Source organism: Oreochromis niloticus, linkage group LG9, assembly GCF_001858045.2.
Source record: "Oreochromis niloticus isolate F11D_XX linkage group LG9, O_niloticus_UMD_NMBU, whole genome shotgun sequence".
NCBI lineage: Eukaryota > Metazoa > Chordata > Actinopteri > Cichliformes > Cichlidae > Oreochromis > Oreochromis niloticus.
In genome coordinates, this window is record NC_031974.2 from 21,995,015 (window position 1) to 22,016,068 (window position 21,054).

The 21,054-nt window shown below is 38.5% G+C and overlaps 1 protein-coding gene across 2 annotated transcripts in view; it reads right to left on the reverse strand.

The window, feature by feature from the left end:
• cntnap2a (contactin associated protein 2a) overlaps positions 1-21,054 on the reverse strand; it is a 348,699-nt gene that overhangs the window by 170,893 nt on the left and 156,752 nt on the right. For both annotated transcript variants that reach the window (XM_005471745.4, XM_005471746.4), the window contains exons 4-5: positions 7,460-7,607; positions 575-627 (exon numbers count right to left, since the gene is read on the reverse strand). In XM_005471745.4, the coding sequence (XP_005471802.1) occupies positions 575-627; positions 7,460-7,607 (201 nt within the window). The remainder of the gene's footprint in view (positions 1-574; positions 628-7,459; positions 7,608-21,054) is intronic.

Genomic DNA, 21,054 nt, shown 5'->3' on the forward strand with positions numbered 1-21,054 from the left:
CTTATATTTAAGGGCAATAAAGGTTTCTGTCCCAAATGTTTTTCTAGTGACATTAATTTTGCAAATAACAGCTACAATACAACAAAAAGTATAGCATTTGTGGTAAAGGCATTTATATTACTTACTTCCATTTGTAAAAGTCATAATGTTTGCTCTGTCTCACAATAGCTATCAGATTTTTTGCTATTGGACGGGAGACATTTATTTCATTTTGGCTTCGTTTTGTGGTTATGGGGTGTTTTTCAGACACATAACTTACAAAGCAGGAATATTTTGCAATATTTACTCAACTAGCATTTTAAACATGTATAGGATCCCAAGACAATGACAAACAGAATACTGAAACTCTCTGTTAAGTATGTTTTTCAATGCTTATTAAAGGACTGCCATAAGTGACTAGCAAAGGAATGATCACAATATAACCAATACCCTCTACTAGCATTCATTACTGGATCTAGTCTCCATGTAGTAGAATGATTGAGTCAATATTGCTTTTTATATTCCAGTTTATTCAAAATTAGATTTTGAATATTCAATTTTAAATATTCGAATATCGAAGTAGAAATTTGGGTACCTTAAAACGATATGAGATCACGCCTTGACCATCAAAATTGATGATGTCTGCCCCTAAAGGACGAAGATGGAATTAAATGACAGGAATAGAGAGAGAGAGAAAGAGATGAATTATTATTTAAACAAACACAAACCACAAACATTCAGATACATTCAATTCAAACCTGACAGTAATATTTAAAAGAACAGGTGCGCTAATAATAGACGAACGTGTAAAAGGGCAAATTAAATGAGATATTATATTGCCAGCTCAATTTCTGACTTTATGGCTTTACATGCCACAATATGCCTTTTTCAAAGGAATATTGTGTTTTTCATTTTTACATGTCACAGTAGGAAGAACACGTCGGGTAATTAACACTGTTTTTGTTTACTGGCACACTTCCTACTAATCATGTTTCCTTTTTAATGCTATACATTAAGATTAAAAATAATTGCAATAATTAAAAAAATGATATGCCTTTTTTACACATTTAAAAACTGCCACACAGATACACCTATGCAGACTGAGCTGAGAGCTGCAACTTATCCCAGATTCAGTGTAAGCCGAGGTTTAATCAAGGAGAACTCAAGCCATGATTGTCATGTTAAACAAAGTTAAAGTCCAAAGATGTGCTCTGTGTGTATACTATATGTATAAGTGACAGAGCTCAAAAAGAGACAAGCAGTGGAATGAGGATGATTTTCAGATCTTGAGCTCAGTTATAAAGAGCAGTGCTTGAGGCATCTCTACAGTCTTGCTGTCATCATCACAAGTGTTCGAGTGGTTAGTGGAGAACACATATGTGGCAAGATTGGTTGGAGAATTTAGAGAAGAGAGTACAGGAAGTGATGGGATAACATAACTAGGGAAAGATCAGCTCATCGTATATACAGGGATAATGATGCGCAGTCACACTGCCCCTCAATCTTATATGATTTCTTGGGTTTTCACTTATATAAAACACAGAAATACACAAGTATACTGAGGATGCCTTTCCTGATAAATAGTTGAGGGGAGGTAGAAGGAACTTACATCTGTTCCCTTTGTTCCAACTTCTGAAATGATCCCATGCTGTCTCGCTTTCAGTATTTTTTGCTGCTTCACTCTCACCCCACTCTAGTCACTCTCTTTCCAATTTCATCTTTCTCCATTACTCTCCTCTCTGCTCCACTTGTTATTTATTTTGGTTCTGTCTTTAGTTTCCACTCTTTCTTCAGTCATTTCACTTTGACTTTTGTTCCGTCACATTTATGGTACAGGCAGTGGTGGTATTTCAGTGTCCAACAGTTTTATATGTTGGCATATATGGATATGGATCAACATGGATAAAATAATCAAATAAATAAAAATGACAAGTATGCATGCATGCACACACAAAAAATGCAAATACAAATGTTTTATGGTTGCTCATAATTATGCTAATGCCCCCAAAAAATTCTGACATTTTAAACTACAAAATGAAGTTTGACATTGAAATGTTAAGTTATAACTACATAATGCATTTTTAAACTGCTTAAACACTAGCTTCAGTTCTCTAAAACTATCTGTCAGTGGCCTGAACACATAAATTTAATTAACTTGTAAATATCCTGCTACAGTAATGTTTGGTTTTTGATTTTAATGGTCGGGTTGTTGTTAGTCAACATGACAATTATCATAATATAGCATACATAATTAAAGTTTTGTGGATATAAATGCGATGTTACTGTCAATAAATTAAAATTATACAGGTGCTTAAACAGTGTAAATTAGTCATTTTAGCTGCTGGTAGGTGGTTGCTTTACAACATTTTGATGAAATAATAGATTGCGCATAATTCGTGTTCTCTGGCTACAGAATCTTGCAAAACTAAAATGATAAAATGCTTTTCTAAGGTTTTACAGGTGCAAAGGTGCATCCTTGCCCATTGTTAAATGGTCGCCAGGGAACATGATCACATCATAATATACCATGCATTAACCATTAATGCTGTGAAATTCAAATTATATGATGGGTATTATGAGTGCATAGATGTTACATAGGGGTTATTATCGCCCATTGGTAGGTGGCCGCTAGGCAAAATGATGATGTCATAACATATGGTTCTATAGATAAGAACCTTAAAGGGGTCTAAGATGTTCCTGTGTGCCAAGTCTGGTTGCTCAACTCCAGACTGTGGGTGGAAAGGCATTTGAATTTAAGCCTACTTAAAGTACTATTTTTTTTTATCCTATTTATTGTTTTTGCAAAACATTTACTCCATTCTAACGGATTAAAACATATTTTTTAAGGTGAAGCTATCGTGATGAATCAGAGTAACCATAAACCAAACTAGGAACCGCAAGCCTCACTTTGATAGTATAAAATGTTTCTTGGTCTAATGTATCCATACGAGAAAACTTGTTTCAGGTGTTGCTGGGAGGAGCCAGAGACTATAGTTTCTATTGGCACTCTGGACTATGTGAGATTTTCTCTCCTGGTAACCACAAACTGACTTCCCTTTCATAACACTGAAAACTAATTCACATTTTAAATCACATATCTGTGTTGGTTTGAATACTATACTTGAGATGTAACTTTCTCCTTTCGTCAAATAAAGATAATTGTTTCAGACTGTTTATCTGTCATGAAAGCAAGTTTTATTTGCAGCACCATACATGCAGTTCCCATGCTTACTCTAATGTAATATTGAGCCTGAGAGCCAGAATGATGCTGTTTAAGCTGTTTATATGTTTGCACTGATGCTTACTCTAGAATTAGATACTATTCAGAAGAAAATCTCCATAAGTACATTTCTTAGCCTTGACAGATTATGATGGCGATACATCATACTGACAACAGATTTGGGCTTTTGGCATTAAAAAAAAAAGCCATGGGTTGAAGTCAGCTGTGAAAGAGATTGCATTTGTATGGAAAATTAAATTTGTACTCTCTGTTTCTGTCTGATTCCCCTTTCTCTCACATACTGGTTCTACTATTTACTGACTCATCTATGAAGTAATTGATTTGCTGTTGATCCTATGTTAATCAAAATGGAAATGAGCATGTAAATTCCACAGCACGGTGAATCATGACTCCTTTACAGCTTGCACCTCTGGCACAGCCACATCCACACACATGCATACAGATACTGCCTTTCATTGGATAGTCCTAGATGAGTCATAATATGGCATTGCATTTAATTATCATACATTTTCAGAACCCAGAATTATCATCTACAACCAACATATTTGGTGATTATGCTGGAAACATAACATCTATATTTATCTGCCTCTTTTTCCTCCCACTACTTCTCTTTTGTGCTTTCTGCTTTCATCCTCTTTTCTCTGCCATTGCCCAACACTGTACTTCTCCCTACTTTCATCTTCCGGCTGGGAAGCGGGAAAAACATTTACAAGAAGCTGATTCTAGGGGAACTGCAGAGTCAGGGAGTGAAGGATGGCTAGATGAACAGACAAATGTATGAGTTCTCATTTTCTGACTGAATGCTGAAGAAAGAAGCAGTGACAGCATAATCATGAGGAACCACTGCAGGCTTCAAAACAAAGATGACAGACAACTCTGAAAGATGATGCACCTGACCAGAGGGAGTGTGTGTGTGTGTAGTTGTAGCTGTGTTTCTCTCTTTCTGTGTTTCTGCTGATACTTGAGTTGTAAGCATGTGTTTTCCTTATTTTGCATTTATTATACATCTCAAAACAGATGTCACTGACTGGTGGACAACATTCATATCTGTCAGAAACACAAACTCTCTGAGCTTATTTGGGCCTAGAGACAAGCAAGTTTCTTTTTTTGTTTTGTTTTTTATTTTTGTTTTCCTTCCTTGTCTTCTTTTTTATTTTAGTGCTATTTAGTGAAAGCCTCAATCAGATTAGAAATAAAAATAAGACTGTAAAGTCTATATGTGACCAAGAAAAACTGGTGGTTTGGAAGTGATCCCACTGATTTTTTTGTCCTGTGTGGGATCAATTGCAAGTAGTTGCTGTGAACAACTGGTCCTCAGAGGTTTACCATGCAGCACCCGTCTTTGGGTGACCGCTTTTGGTCTGAAGGCATCTGGTGGGAGGCAACCTTCCTTGGCCCAACTCGGCTGGAGTGAGCACCTTAACTCTCAAACAGATTGGCAAAGGTTTGAAATTAATTGCCATCTTATTTATAAATGCATAGAGATTGTGTTGATGTGTGCAATTGTCTGCTTCACCAAACAATGATGCAAACACACAAACCTGAGTCGATCAGGTTCAGCCAGGCAATTTACTACAAATTGCACCAAATTTAACACAGAAAAACATGTCTTAATTTATGCCGGCTACGTAGTTGGCACTATAAGTGTTTATTTATTTGAAATGAGAGGAGGAAATGTTATAAGAACTCTCTTCTGGATAAATCCTGCACTCAGTCTCAGTCCTCAGGTCCAATTTCTAATAGAAGAGTTCACCCTTATTCCATAAATATATAAACATATTTTTAAGCCTCCCCTCGTGTATTTGAGCTGCCATGCTGTTTTCAGAGAGAAACACGTGCACTACCTTTTAAAAAAGCTAATGCACTATGTATTATTTTGTTACTTGCTTCCTCATTTTTGAGCCTCAAAAGTATGCTTATGGTTGTAAGTTGGTTGCTAATGAAATGAAATAACTATGTTTGTGTTCATTTATACATTTATAAATTATAAATTTGCCCTGTCTGGTTCAGGCTATGGCTCAGAGAGCCGTACCTGATGTCTGGATTCTGTCCTGCACTTCAACGCTGTTCAGTTGAAAAATGACTCCAGACTGTCTTGTTAGTGCTTTATTCCTGTTTTTATTTTATTGCTTTCTCAATTGAGCAAAGCTGAAAGACAGCAACTAACTGCAAGTGATCTCACACCTGGTCTTTAACTTCAAAATTTCAAGGGTAGAGAAATTGGAGACACTCATTGTCATGTTTAAGAAACCAGTTTGAGATGATTTTAGTTTTGAGATGTGCTTTGGAAGCAACCATCAGAAGATGGGTGCACTGTGGTCACAAAGGATGGATATGGTCAGCAATGATACTCAAGTAGGTGATTAAATGATGCTCAGTTGGCACCGAGAGCCCTAAAGTCTGCCACCAACAGCAGCCTGAGCCTTGAAAGAAAGCAGGATGGATCCATGTTTTCATGTTATTTATATTAAATTCTGATCCTGTTATCTGAATGGTCCACCTGTTGGTCTCCTGTTATCCAGTTTTGGTAAGTCTGTGCAAATTGTAATATCAGTTTCTTATTCTTAGCTCCTATTCGTAGCTCTTTGTGTAGTCCTCTGATGCTGTAGCCATCTGCTTCATGGTTCAACATGTTGTGGGATGCTATTCTGCATACCTTGTCTGTAATGAGTGGTTATTCGAGATATTGCTGCCTTCCTATCAGCTCAAAGCAGTCTGACCATTCGCCTCTGCCCCTCACACAGAGAATTGCCAATGCCAATGTGAAACAGTGAGCTTGGATCAAGCCCAATTTACCAACTTTTTCTGCTGTCTAAAGTAAAGTGGTAACCTCTTTCTCAAAGTGCTTGCGGGTATAGACTGCATAAGGTATGTTTCACATCCTGCTCAAAAACTCCAGAACCACTGGTGCTTGACAGCATGCCCAATGTTATGTAAGTTATTGATTGTTCCTACATTTCTTTTGCTAAATTTGAGAAATATATCTTGCTGAGTGTTACTGGAATACTATGACTTTTTCCAAATTTGGAAAACTACATCCAGATATTGTTCCAATTCTATCATGTTTTAAAGCTAGCTCTTTCACCAGATCTGTTTAAAATACATTAACTAAGCCCCAGCAATTCCATATATGGATCACTAACACCATTGATGTGTGAGAAAATAGGCAGTCAAATGACAATACAAAGTGTGATTATAAATGTGTGGGGAGAAGTAATGTGTATAAACTTGAAATGAATTGAATGGCTGTGTTATTCATGCTAGGGGTGCCTATGCATGCATGTGTGCGTCTGTATGTGTTAAGTGTATGTGCAGCACATCTCGTGGTCCTTATCATCACTGTCTTGCTTTTCTTTTGACATGGGAAGGAAATGAAACAAGGGAAATATAATCAATGAACCGAGGACTGACTGGAATACAACGCATGCCCTTGCATTTACGCACACAAACGCACACGCGCACACCCCCTCCCTCACAAACATATCCACGCATAGTGCAATCACATCTCCCGAATGAAAGATGTATGTGTGTCACTTATAACAGTAATTTATGCAGAGCCTTAATTGAAAATTGTTATCAGAATCAATTTGGCAGCCTTTAATAGGATGAGGGCAAAGAGGCTGCAAGAGAGCCAGTTCCCTGGATGATGCATTTGTTAGAAAGCGAGAGACAGTGGATGAGTGTTTGTGTATCTGTACATGTTTGCGAGTTTGCAGCCGTGCTCTGCATATTGCTGCAAATTGATTTTATTTGTGCATGTATGTATCCTGGCAGGCTTTCATGCTGGGTTTGTGTTTAATTCACATGCAGAAATAGCTCCATTGTGCCTTGATTGGAGCTGACAAACCATCATTAGGTTCTCCACATGGATCCACAATTCGAAATGCTAAGTGCTAGGCTGCACATGTTTAAAGCCTGTGAGGCTACTAGAAGTATATTTACTTAGGAGTGGAATCTATCTGGTTTCTTTAAACGGCTGTTGTATCTGAGTGTTGCGATACGGCTGATTCCAGACCGACCAAGTGATTGTAAAGCAATTAATATGCAAATTAATGCCTCCACCTTTGATTATTGTTCTGTCTAATAATGTGTGAAGATTCAAGGTGTTACAGGTGTTAGATTAGCCGTGTGTGTAAGAGAAATATAAAAGAGGCAGAAAGAAGAGACGTTGCAGGTGTTCTCCAAACCTGAGTGTGTGTGTCTTTGTGTGTGCGTGTGTGTGTGTTTATCGCCACTCACAGTAGGAGCATCCGTAAACTTCTATTCGCAGACCAATCCGTCCCTCCTCGCTCCAGTCTAACGGGATCAGCCTAAGGAAGCGAGCCACGATTCCCTGCTGGAGCTCATGGCGAACTGCACTCTCTGAGTTGGAGTTCCCAGAGAAAGCCTATGAATATAATCATTCATATACACACAGACATAGAGAGAAACACACACACACAAATTAAATACATCAAAGCCACAAGCCTGAAGACAAACAAGCAGCTTCAGGACTTCAGAACAAGAGTATTTGTTCCACTCACCACATCCTACCCTGAAGGTGCTCACTCACAAAACATACAAAATAATTATGAGTCTACATATCTAATATGCCCACCATAGGACAGTCTAACCGTAGGGGATGTTAGGAGGAAATTGCATATTGTATTAAGCTCTGTATGCATTAAGAAACTCCCTGCTCACATCAATTTATATCTAGACTGATTTATGTGTCCCAACAAGTAATAGAGGCTTGTAACTGATGAGGTTTACAGTTCTTTGCTATATTAGCACTTTGTTCCACACAGCTGGTATACTGTCTAAAAACTCATCTTTTGGAAAAAAAAACCCAAACCAGTGTTCAAATTACTGAAGACCCCACAGAAGCTTGAGGCATCTCGAAAAGCAAATAATGCCTAATTAACATTTCTAACATTGCAGTGATGCCTAATTAAAATGTCTTATTTATCTGCAATTTTAAATGTCTTTGCACAGCCCCAGTGTGGCTCCAGTTCCATGACTGAACATGTGCTGGTTGTTTTGTACACATCATGGCTTGACAGCATGAGCTGCTCTCCAATGTTTTGCTGTAAGCATAATTATTTGATGTCAGATTTCAATGACAGGCTACTGAAGTACATCTCCTGACAGTGCATTTCCCTCCCTTGCTGTTTTGATTTAAATGTGACTGACTGGAGTCTTTACCACCCACTAAAAAAAAAAAAATTGTATTTACATGGAAAAGAGAAATGAGACAAGGATGGCATTCACTTCACCAAATACTACAGAATCCCACTGGACGAGTAAAAGAGGCACTCGTTAAAATGATCTCCTCTTCTCACTGCATCATTCTTGTTTTCTTTCCTCCTACTTAGTTTCTCTTCCTTCACTTGACCTGATACATGATGGGGAGAACCTCTAACCGCCCACTAATCCACCTCACCACAGTCCCTGAACTATTTTCACTTCTGTGCATTCTCCTCTGCTCTCTGAAATAAACACACAACACAACCCCGTTCCCCCATGCATTACTTTCGACACACACATGCACAGAACAGTTGGCACACACCACTGGGGAGAAGCCTCATTAATAGCCTAGCAGGTAACTAGAAGAGAGCAAGACACTAGACAGCCATGTGTTATTTCAGATAAGACATGGAGTGGGCAGGGCAGAGCATGAGTGTATGGGAAAAAAATAACTTGCACAGACAGTCCGCTTTAAGCTGACTCTTCAGTGACCCAAGAATGTACCCCTGAAGATATGCTATCTGCAAAAGGAGAAAATGGTCAAGAGTTCACACTTAGCTCAGAGCTACAGAACTTCAACTGTAGTGAGGGAGTGGACAGTACTTCTATTGTCAATGAATTCCTCTCAGTTTCATATTTAATCTTTATTTATTCCATAAAGGTTAACTGAAAGCTTTTGTGTCCTGCTTCAGATTCACACAGATCCACATGAGTCATCAGGGAACCCTTCTGTATATTCTGACTGCAGTTTCTATGCACTGCAGGAGTGCAGGTCCTCCACATCTAGGTTAAGTGACTTGCTCAAGAGCAGTTATGCCTTTTGAAAGAGAAGGCTGCAGCGTAGTATTGTATGTATGTCACCAATAAATAAGTAAATAAATAAATAAAAACAGCAAGCACATTAATAGTTATGCTCCTGACATAGCTAGAGTTATGGCTTTTATACCCAAAGTCATAAAATCTCGCAAATGCATTTGTCGTGGTTCTGCAGGAAGTTAAGGACACATCCATCAGTGGCTAGGCAAAAGATCAAGCAGCAGCTCTGACCTTGTGAAAGACAATACTGTTGAACTTGTGCAACAACTGGTAACTGATGATTCAGCAATGCAAACCTTTAAGTTACATTAAATTTGCTTTTTAAAGCAAGTTAACTGGAAACAGCATTTTGTCTCTTCTTTTAAATCATAGCAATTAAGTGGAAGTTGCCAGGTGTAATTGCTGCTTATATTGGTACTTTTTAAAGTAGCTTCCACACTATTTAAAAAAAGTACTGGGGTACCTACAGATTACATGGACAGTAGCTGCTAGGTGATGAAAACCCATGCCACGAAGCTCCTGTCACCTAGTTTTTGTGCTGATGTTAATACCAGAGCAGGTTTTTGAGTCAGCACAGCACTGGTAACTTTGAGCACTTGGGGAGCCTGTTATGACTTCAAACAATGTGTGCTGAGCTCAATTCATAGTTGCATGCCGCATCATCAAAACACTGGAAGTCTGAAATGTCTCCATAACTGAGATATTCCTTTATTCACCTGGGCTAGCGCTACTCTTTGGAGCTGTTTGTGCAATTCTACAATAGCTTTTTCCCCTCTAACCCTTATCTTTTTCTTTTGCTGTTAAATCTTCTCAAGCTTTCTTCTCCTGTGCTCTCTATTGCATGTTTGTCCTTCAGTATTCTGTTTCCAAACTGGCTGTGGTGTTGGCTTATGATATGAAGCACAATGACAGTTATATCTACAATCTGCATAAACACACACAAGCATTCATGCACACATACAGATACAGACTGCCAATGCATCACCTTGCCATTTAGGCAATTATGAAATGTTAAAACCTGATGTCACTGTTAAGATCGCCTCATCGGTGGGTATAAAATAATGAAAGAGGAAAAAATCTTCCGACAATTTTTCTGGCTGCATGCAGATGACTTCAGTTCTTTTTTGTCCAGCTGTCACCTTCCTCTCCTTGCCCTTGTCAAGGTATACCGGAGAAAGAAAAAGAAAAAAGAAAAAGAGAGAGAACAAAACCATTTTTTTCTTCACCCAAAAGCTCCATCCCCCCATCCTCTTTTTTCTTTCTCTATTTCCCTATTGTGTTCATCCCGCTTTCTACACTTATCTGTGCTTGGCTGAATGAACAGCTCAATTCAAAGGCATTACTATGCAGAGCGGGGGGCAGAAGGCAGGATAGGGAAGAGAGGAGGAGGATGAAGATGAGGAAAAAGCTGTGGATGCTGAACACCTTGCAAAAGTCTGCCTAGTGAACCATTTAATTCCCTCTACTCCAAAGTCAAATCATTAAGCGGCAAACCAATGAGTAATTGGAAATATATGTGTGTGACTGCATACAGTGTGCCTGTGTGACAGTTTATGTTGAGGTGTGTGCATGTGTGCGTGTTTTATAAGCAACTTTAGAGCTTAGACACTTTGACGTTTTGTTTAATCAAGAACTGAGGTAATTTACGGCAACAAAGGCCACAAAGTGCCTGAAGCAAATTTCAGAGTTTACTCACTAGCTGCTATGTGCATGCGTGCATGGTTGGACATACTTCTGAGGATCTGCATGATTCTGCCTACTATGTACGTCTGTGATGTGTACAGTTCTGTGAGGATGCACATACTATTTTGGAATACTTAAAACAGTGCAAGTTAGTAAAGGAGACTTTGAATACAGAATTGCAGAACTGTCGCATGGTTTCAGCAATCCATGAGATCAGTGGGAGAAAAGCAATGAAAGAAATCTTGACTTGGAAAAGAAAATAATGAGGGAAGCTGAGAACCAGCCAGTCTCTGTGCTGACCATTTGGAGCACAGGGGCTGTCATTCAAGAAAGAACAAGCCAATCACTTTCCTACAGCTGGTCAAAAAATACCCTTGTGGTCTGCTCTGTCTGACATACACAAACACACATCGCTTGTATACGAGATAGACATCCACGTCGGCATGCTCGTTCCCATAAACAGACCCTGGCAAAATTCTCCACACGCCCATTATCTAACTGCTCAAAAGCTCTCCCTCATTGCTACTCCTCACCCGCTTACTTATTTTCCCTGGCTGCATGTTTTCATTTCCTGAATGAGCATCTGTCCTTTCTGTCTCTTCTCTCTCTTTTTTGTTTCACAGAAAATCAGTCTGTATATGTGCGAGCGTATTTCTGTTTGTGCTGCGTGTCTGCGTTTTGACAGCCAGAGAGAGGCCCTTCCAGAGAACAGATCTCTAGATACTGAGAAACAACAAGTGAAAGCTGTTTTCTGGCATTTGCTTGTTGCTGCTGGACTCTTTGTTAGACCAGCCCAGAGTCAGGGCTATTGTGTGTTTGTGTGTGCGTGGATCTGTGTGTATGTTCCTTCCAAACAGGCAGGGGAAATCAGTCCGGCCTGGTCTGGTCTTTTGTTTTTATTGACAAGTGTACGAGACAAAACAGAAGGACCATAGAGAAATTTGTGTTTCTGTGAAGCCCTGTGGGTGGCTGTGTCTGTGCCTTTACTGTGCCAAGAAAATAGGACAAATTCTAATAATGCTTAATTGAAGTCATGAATCTTTAAAATGTTTTAAAGTGGGCTGGGTGTTACATACTACAGCATGTGCCTAACACCTTGAGAGTAGACCGTGCTACACACACACACACACACACACACAAAGCCTCAATAGGAAATCTCTTCTTACTGTTTCGTGACACTTGCTGACAGAATTAAAATTCTGGGCTACACAGTCAATCAAGTATCCCACTAGGGGTGAGGACCACAACCAACTTCTGCTGCAGGCAGAAGCTAAATGGATTTTTGATCTGAGTCTGCAGCTCCAGATGGGCTCAATGAGCTGAATGAGGAACTTGATCTGTGCTATTTCCTGTAATGGTTTTGTATTTTTTGTATTGTTTTTTGTTGTTGTATTTCAACCATATTTTTGTTCAAGTTTTGTTGTCTTAGTTCTTTCTCTTCAGTGGTGATTTATGCTTAGAAATGTAATGATATTTTCTTAGTTGTACTTGTGCTTCAGTTTTGTTTATATAGACTTTCTGACATGTCTGTTTTTGGTGACACATTTCTTGCCTTACAAGTTAGAACAGTGAATTGCACTGAAAATCTGAAAGTTTGATTAAAACTAATGTATGTCCTTCCATTGTTATGTGCACTTCTGTTGATTTCTGTACATCAAAGGCACGATAAGCTGCTTCAGAGACTCTTTATAGTCTTTCATTGGAACAGTTCAGAATTATCTCATTTTGTATCCGTATGTGGCAGATAGTCAGTTCAGTCGCCAATTAAATGGCTTTACCTGTTAAAATGGGCACCCAAAGAATTGGTGACAAAGGGAAATTGAATCTTTTCTTTGCTTTGCATACATTATTAAGGAAAAATGAGAAACACTTCTAGTACATTTCATACCAATACTTTTTCCACACACTGCCTTTTGGGTTCATTAATTACTGTATAGTAATAGAAAGAGTGAAAAAAATATAAAGTGCTTATGAAGGAAATTTTTGCAAGAAACCTTTATCAGCACTTCTTCCCTTAAATTTACACACATGCAGGAGAAAACACGTATGTCTCCATGTGTTTGGACCTGATGTAAGTGACATCCAATAGTTTTACAGTATCACGTCAGTATCAGTATCAAGAAAAAAATAAAAACTTCATGAGTGGCAACATCAGTGCACTGTTGATATAAAATGGTGTCTACAGTTCTCATTTATCATACAGCATTAAGACAGTTCATACAGTAGGAAAGATGAATTTTACCTCAGTGCTATTTTTTATACACTGTCCACACAAGTACCATTTTGAAACTGTTGCCAGACCAATTAAAATTTCATTACAGCCACTTAAGTTGTAAAGAAACTTTAATGACTCACTGGGATCTACCCTTTCTCCATAGTTCCATGCTTTTCAGACCTTCCATATGTAATAATACCAGTGTCACAGATATGCTACACAGTCACAAATATAGGTCGTTTATACCAGTATGGACAAAAGCACTGGGCCACCTAAACATTAAACCTACAGGAGCAGCTCAGCCAAGGAAGCCCATGTCTTGAAGCTCTTGGCACACAGCTTTTGTGCTGATGTTCATGTCAGAGAGGGTTTGCAAGTCTGAGTCAACAGAGCGCTGGCAAATTTAACGTACTACTATCCGTCTCAACACTGAACCAGGTAACTGGGCTCTGCAACTCTACCACTTTGCAGCTGGAGTGCTGTGCTTTTTTCTAATTTGAAACAATACCTCTTAAAACTTTTTATTTGGGAGGGAAGACATTTCATTAACAGACAAAAAGGATGCAATAGTGGTATCCTATTACACAAGGATCCAGTGAGCTCTTTAGAACAACCATTCTTTCACAAATGTTTTTAAAGGCAGACTGGATGGCTAGGTGCTTGATTGTATACACGTGTGGCAATGGAGCTGGCAACACCTGAGTTTAAAAATAAAGAGCCCATTACTTTTATTATCATATTATTCATGTTGATGATATTCATGGTTACAAACTGTAGGTCTCTTATGGCAGTGTCAGAGTAAGCCAAAGCACTTGTGCAATGATTTCCATGTGTGCAAAAGATCAGCACTTTTTAGAATTGACATAGCATAATCACACATTCTCTATGTATGTGGAGAGAACTATCATTGACAAATGTCTGAAAATAAAATTTGATGTGCACAGTGCATGTTATTGGTGTTTAGGACAATCTTTAGAGTGCTTTAGTGAGACACAAGTATATGGCTGTCCAACAAACTGCATTCTGGTCAGACTTAAGGAAGAGATACCAGGGTGCTCATACAGATATAAAGCTGACACGTTGAGATGTCATCAGATTAATGAAGAGTAGTCCACGTCTGAAAAAGGCTTATTTGAATTCATCATCTTCGTTATTCACGCTCAGCAAATTTTAATTTCCACACTCAACTCTTTATTTGGAATGAATTGACATTAAATAGGCTGATGCCCAAGTTCTGTGAAGTTGCTGCAGCCAATCAAGATAAAGACTTAAAAGTTAGAAGACAGACTTTATATCAGGGCCGATTAAAAGAAAAAAAAAAGATGAAGTCATAAAAAGTAATCTCCATGACTTCAAGCAGCAGTGTTCCTCTGATTAGTTAAATTTAAACATTTTGGACTTTAATGCTGAACGTGATAATTCATTTAGTGGTCAACAGCAGCTGTTCATCAACAGTCAGTGTGAGTGAATGAGTGACTGCATATGCATGGGGATAAACACCGATCAACAAAAAAAGTTGGTCTTCTTTTTGTTGAGATGCAGTTTTGATTGTAGACCAGTGTCAGGAATTTGGGTCAGTAAGAGTAAGGCATAAAGAATCAACACAAATCATGAATGCACACATCACTCCGAATGCTAAACCTTTTAATAATCTTACATTAATATCAAATGAGTGTGCCTTATTTCGTATGATGTAAATGAATCTCCCTGGAGTCTTTCCCCGATTCATTTCAACAGCAGACAGCAGTTGCTGTTCGGATAGTAGCAATGGATCATCTCCATCTGTGACTTGACTCATTAGTAACTTGGGAAGTGCTTGCTTGAATTCAATGAAACATGGAAGAACGCATTCATCTTCGTATTACGTTGCATAGTGGTGTTAGCACCAAATTAATAATCAGTAAGAAAACTGGTACTTAAGAACATTTTGACACAGCAGCTCCTGGAGAAAGCTTACTTTCTGCTTTGGTGCAGCTATCATCATGACTACAAGGACAGAGTGTAATTATCCTTAATGGCTCAGTTTGATGGTGCAATGGTTTTGCACTGATGTACAGTATGTACATCTTTGCAGGCCTGTCTACTGCCACTGAGGGGCAGTGTGTAAAAAAAAACATACATACAAATGGTTATGTTATCTGCTCTCTCTCCCTGGAGACGAAAGTAGTTATAATGTACCAAACAGTATTTATAATGGATGGAAGTAAAATGGTAAGGAGAAAGTAAAAAGAAGTTTAAGATTCTGAATGACAATATACCAATTAGGCTGTTAATCATGACATCTCTTAGCAGTTGTCGACAACTGAAAGCACCAACAACGGGCGTTAAAATTGGACCACGAGCAATGGAAGAAGGTGGCCTGGTCTGATAAATCACATTTTCTTTTACATCACATGGATGGTTGGGTTCATGTTCGCTGCTTACCTAGGCAACACCTGGTACCAGAATGCACTATAGGAAGAAAGCAACCAAGCGGTGTCCTGCCATCCATGGGCAGTTTACATGACACCTACATAAGCATTGTTACAGACCATGTAAGTCCCATTTTTGGAGGTGCAAAATCAGGGCTTACAAGACTTAAATAATCTGTTGCTAATATCTTGGTGGCAGATACCATAACACACCTTCAAGGGTCTAGTGAAGTCCTAAATGCCTTGATGGGTCAGAGCTGTTTTGGGAGGAGAAGGGGGACGAGCACAATATTAGCCGGGTGGTCATAATATTATGCCCGATCATGTACTTGGTCTTGTGCAGGGATTCAATGCAGTCAGACCCATGTTAGGTCACAGAAAAAGATGGTGGTCACCTTCATAAAACAGTAGAACAAAGGCCACTTGAAACCATTTCTAGTTGACATGTAGGATATTGCCATTATTCATATGAGTGCTTTGAGGTGATTGTTGTGATTTGGTGCTAAATAAATAAAAAAGAATTGAACTGAATTGAATTATTAGGACATTTGAGGCTTTTTGTAACTAGTTCAAGTTAGACTCCATGGTGTAGGGAGATTAGATTAAGTGCAACATGGATAATATTGGAAATTGTTTATGAAAAAAAGCATACTTCTAATATTGCATAATGTTTACATACTACTGTATATCATATACACATAACAAAACGGAAAGTAAGAAAATGTAATGTTATTTTAGAGAAATATATTCTTTTAAAAAGTCTTTGTGTTTGGCGAGAAGGAAAGGATTATTTGCCTGTGTGTTTTACACACAAGGACAGAAAAAGATCAAAGATGATTATGTGGCCTCATTTTGATCACTTTGTTATGGAGTGCAATATATTTCTGCACTTTAAAAATGACATTTTTCTTTTCTTTGTTCAGCCTTTCTTTGATCAAAAGGGACATTGAACCACCTACCCCGCTGAGGCATGGCCTTTCTATGGGTTGGAGAGTTTCTGTTACTCATCTCTACAGTGTCTCTGCTGACATTTTTGATGTAAGTTTAGGAGGTCCTTTTGCCAACTTTATTTTTAAGAGGACGTTGACGATGATGTTGACATTATGTTGACTCCATGACCATGGATATCCTGTTCTTCCATATGGACTTGAGGAGTGGAAATCCTCATCCAGCACGGCTTCAGCTCTCTATTCTGCTCTGCTTGAGTATGCTTCTGATAAGCGGTAGCATTATGACCTCCAATTTCAAAGGTCACAATAATTATAATAATAATTTGTATCAAAAAGGCTTACAAATTGTTGTCCTTGTAGCGCGCACTGAAAACATCTGTTTGGTGTGTAACATCATGCCATCGAGTTCTGCCAGCGACGTCAAAGCTATGTCAAGTGCAAAGAATTAGGATCATATTTTGGTTCCCATAACAACTCTCTTTCCTCTAGTCCTGATATTCCACCAATAAAGAAAACAAAAACATGCTTTTACTCTAAAGCTTCATAAGGAAATATTTCAACATTTCAGGCTTTGTTCATGCCAAATTCATCATGAGTGAAGTTTTAAAAATATTGTGACATGACAGTTTTAATAATCAAAACAAACCTAAATCTCAGTAAATACAAAGTGAAACTATGATGGCACCCCTGCTGAGATGTGAAACACATCACCTGATTACTCAGTAACAAGCTGACATTTAACAGGCTGCAAGTTTGTCAGTGCTAAATATAACTTTAGGAAGGAGATAGGAGCCAGTTAGATAATGTTCTTTTCATCATATTTTCTTACATTAGATTAAATAAGATACCCTTATTTAATTTTAGTGTCACTGTTCAAAAGGGGCATAAACAAATTAATAAACGAGCTTTGATGGTCTTTCTACCAAAAGCTTAAAATGTAAATATGATGTTAGTTTGTGCAGTATACAAAAGAATATCTGCATATATTTTATATTATATTTATATTTATATTGTATTCCTTTGCAAGAGTGTTTTAGATTGTAGCCCAAGACTAAACCTCAGATGAATCTACTGTATGCTCGTAGGTATCCCTCCTCTTTGACATTACCTGATATATGGAAGATACTCTAAGCATTGTTTTTTATTACATATTTGTCTCCAAGGCAATAACCTTTCTCTGTTTTTCTTTTTTCCTTATTTTCAGCACTGACCTGCTTTACTGGTGTTTTTCTAGTTTCTTGCTTTATTCATTTTCCTCCTAATGTAAGCTCCTGTCGATTAAAGTGTCTGCCAAAAGCCTAAAATGTAAATGCATGAGGCACTTGATTTTTGCATCTAATAAAATGCAAAAACATGGACGGCGATTGAAGCCTGGCAGCACGGAAGATCATCCAAGTTCAAAAAGTCAGCACTTCATTTCATTCGCGTTGCTTTTCTATCTCAGATGTGACTGTGAAATTTCACAGATGAATAAGTCAAACTGCAATGCCTCAAAAGTGAAAATCAGAGGTGGGAATTAGGCCCATTTAATTTAAGATGTACAAGTTTTACTACAGATTTAGTGACTTGTTTATTAGATTATTTTTTATTTCTCCACCTTAAACCAGATCAACCTTAACCTTGATCTTTACTGTGAAGTTTTAGGGGCACTGACTCACTCTAACTCATTCTGTTTGTTTACACACTACGGTAAGCTCATGGAGCCCTTAATAATCTAGGTGGCAAACCATTTTAATTGGAGCTCGTCTGAATGTTAATATATAACTTCTGGTGAAAATTTCAAACATATTTTTTACTTACACAAATTGACTTAAAAGACTCCCTGTTGATGGCGACTGCTTATTGTATTGCCATCTTCTATTTGTTTTCTCAAATCTAAATTTAACTCATTAAGTTGCCTATTGGTCGTGAAGACTGAGGTGGCTCCAAGGCACTTGGCAACACGCAGTGAAATAAATACTAGGCTGACATGCAGAGAAAGGTAAGCAGGGAGAGAGAGAGAGAAAAAGAAAGAGAAAAAGAGAGAGCGAGAGAATGTGGTCCACTGGTGCATAAATCCAGGTGCATGATTTATCAGTGCATGCTCTGCAGCTTTTGAAACTGAATTAGTCCCCACCACTGAGACACAGAGGCATCACCATTCATTTACCTGACGAGCCACAGTCTAGCAACTCCGCCCCCCTGAGAACATACACACACATTCGATCACAATTGGACAAAGGCAAGCGCGTGAGCTCCACTCGAGCTCGAACACTAACACTTTCGCATAAGCTCGCACGTGCTCGTTTCAACATCATTAGGTTCAGTTTTATATACAGCCTTTAGCACAGAGAGAGGAATAAAATGAGCCTCAGGTGTTCTGGCGAGAGCGAAGCATTGCATTCACAGTGTATTACAGCAGCACATTTCCTGACACCTTTTTAGCAAGGCTTCAGCACAATTTCATCTGTAAATACCTGAGCAATGTGGCTGCGAACGGCACAGGCTGAGACACACGCTCGCAACATAATCAAGTTGTGTCGCCATTATTTACTTTAACCAAATCTATTTCATTGCTCTACATCCACGGAAGGCTATAGCAGTTGTTTTTGCACCAGCTTTGTTCAGCTAAAAGAAAGAAGTGTAAATCGTTGCTTTAGTTTATTTATGTTGACACTGACTAAGTTACACTCGAAATGTTATCCCGCACCTGGCGGGATATTTTATGTAGTACCATCATTGAGGAATCTGATTTAAATGACCAATATTAAGTGGACAAATCGAAAGTTTATTCTATCAGCTTGTGGGTGAGAGAAGCCAGGGGATGCTTTTTTAAGTGCAGTGCTTTTTAATGTTAAAACTACTGAATGCAAGGATTCTAAAAGAAATACCTGTACAGTGTTTCTCTCTGTGTTTGTAACACACAAGAAAATTTGTAGCCACTCTTAGGAAAAAATTTTTGTACTGCAATTTACCAGCGTTATTCCTCATGTCTCAATGACTAGTTGACAAGATACAAGATAATGTGCTTCCATGCACAAAGGCCCAGAATGTCTTTTGGGTTTTATCGCATTCCGTTCAAATATTCTTTTCAATTTACAGTAAAAACATCTATTTCACAGCATGTACTGTGTTATTTTGTTCAGACTAAACTGTGACAGTGATATCTCTATAAATTTTAGTAGTATGCATGATTGCATTTGCTACTTTCATCATCAATATTTACAAGCGTCTCCTTCTGGCTTACTTCAGTTTTAACAGCCAGTGTCTGTTCTAATGTATTAAGGTACATCCTATGCTTCCAGTAATCTAACTTTTCTTTCACTTTAGGTGGAGGTGCTTTTTTCTGAACACTTCACAATAATACATTACAGAAAATAAACTGGTAATAAGAAGGATGTTTTTGGATGCTGAAACTTATGCCATGTTTTAGAGCTGTTCCAAGACTAGACTATTTTTCACCAGTCCAGTGAGAAACTATTATTAACTTGTCCCCTTTTGATGCTGTATCAGCTTAAGATGAGGCTGCGGCTGTGCTAGTTTATTGGATACATACATTACTGTCAACTGACCTAGTGTACTTTCAGCTTCAAGCATCTCATCCACATGAATAAACAATCTGGCAATGTAGGAGAGGGCCTCCTGGTACTATCTGATAGAGACTAATGGCAAACGACATTATGGAGGAGAATTCAGACTTTAAAAATGTGTAAATTTATTTTGAACATGTAATGGTGGATGTCTTGTTGTAATTCGGTACGCATTGCATTTTGATTTCTTGATTTCTTTCCTTTGGGGTTACATAAAGAAAATGTGTGATGCTGTAACTATGGAATAATAAAATCCGTCTCCTACTCTTTGTTTTTCTGCAGGTTTCTAATGTAGCCAAGATATATCCATAACGGTACATCTTGTAACTGCTTCAAATTTCACAGTTAGTGTTCAAATTTGTCTTTTCTTCTTTTTTGATGGAGAAATATAGACAAGGACCCCCACTTTGCCTTTGCCTTTCTAGAGAAAGCCAAGAGAGGAACTGTGCTACTGTATGAGGAAGTCATACAATAAGAAGAATGTTGAGGGTGCTGCAGGACACGTATGAGGATAGCGTGGCAGTGGTGAGAAGTGCAGTTGGAGTGACAGATGAGTCTAAGGTGGGGGTGGGATTACATCAGGGATCGGCTCTGAGCCCTTTCTTGTTTGTGATGGTGATCGACAGGTTAACAGATGAGGTCAGGCAGGACACTCCATGGACTATGATGTTCACAGACGACATTGCGATCTGTAGTGTGAGTAAGGAGCAGGTGGAAGAGAGCCCGGAGAGGTGGAGGTATCCCCTGGAGAGAAGACGAATGAAAGTCAGCATAAGTAAAACAGAATACATGTGTGTGAATGAGAAGGAAGCAGGTGTAACAAGTCTAAATACTGGGGTCAACCATCCAAAGCAACAGACAGTGCACAAGAGAGGTGAAGAAGAGAGGTGCAGGCAGGGTGGAGCAGGTGGAGACGATTTGTGACAAAAGGATAGCAGCAAGAGTGAAAGGGAAGGTTTACAAG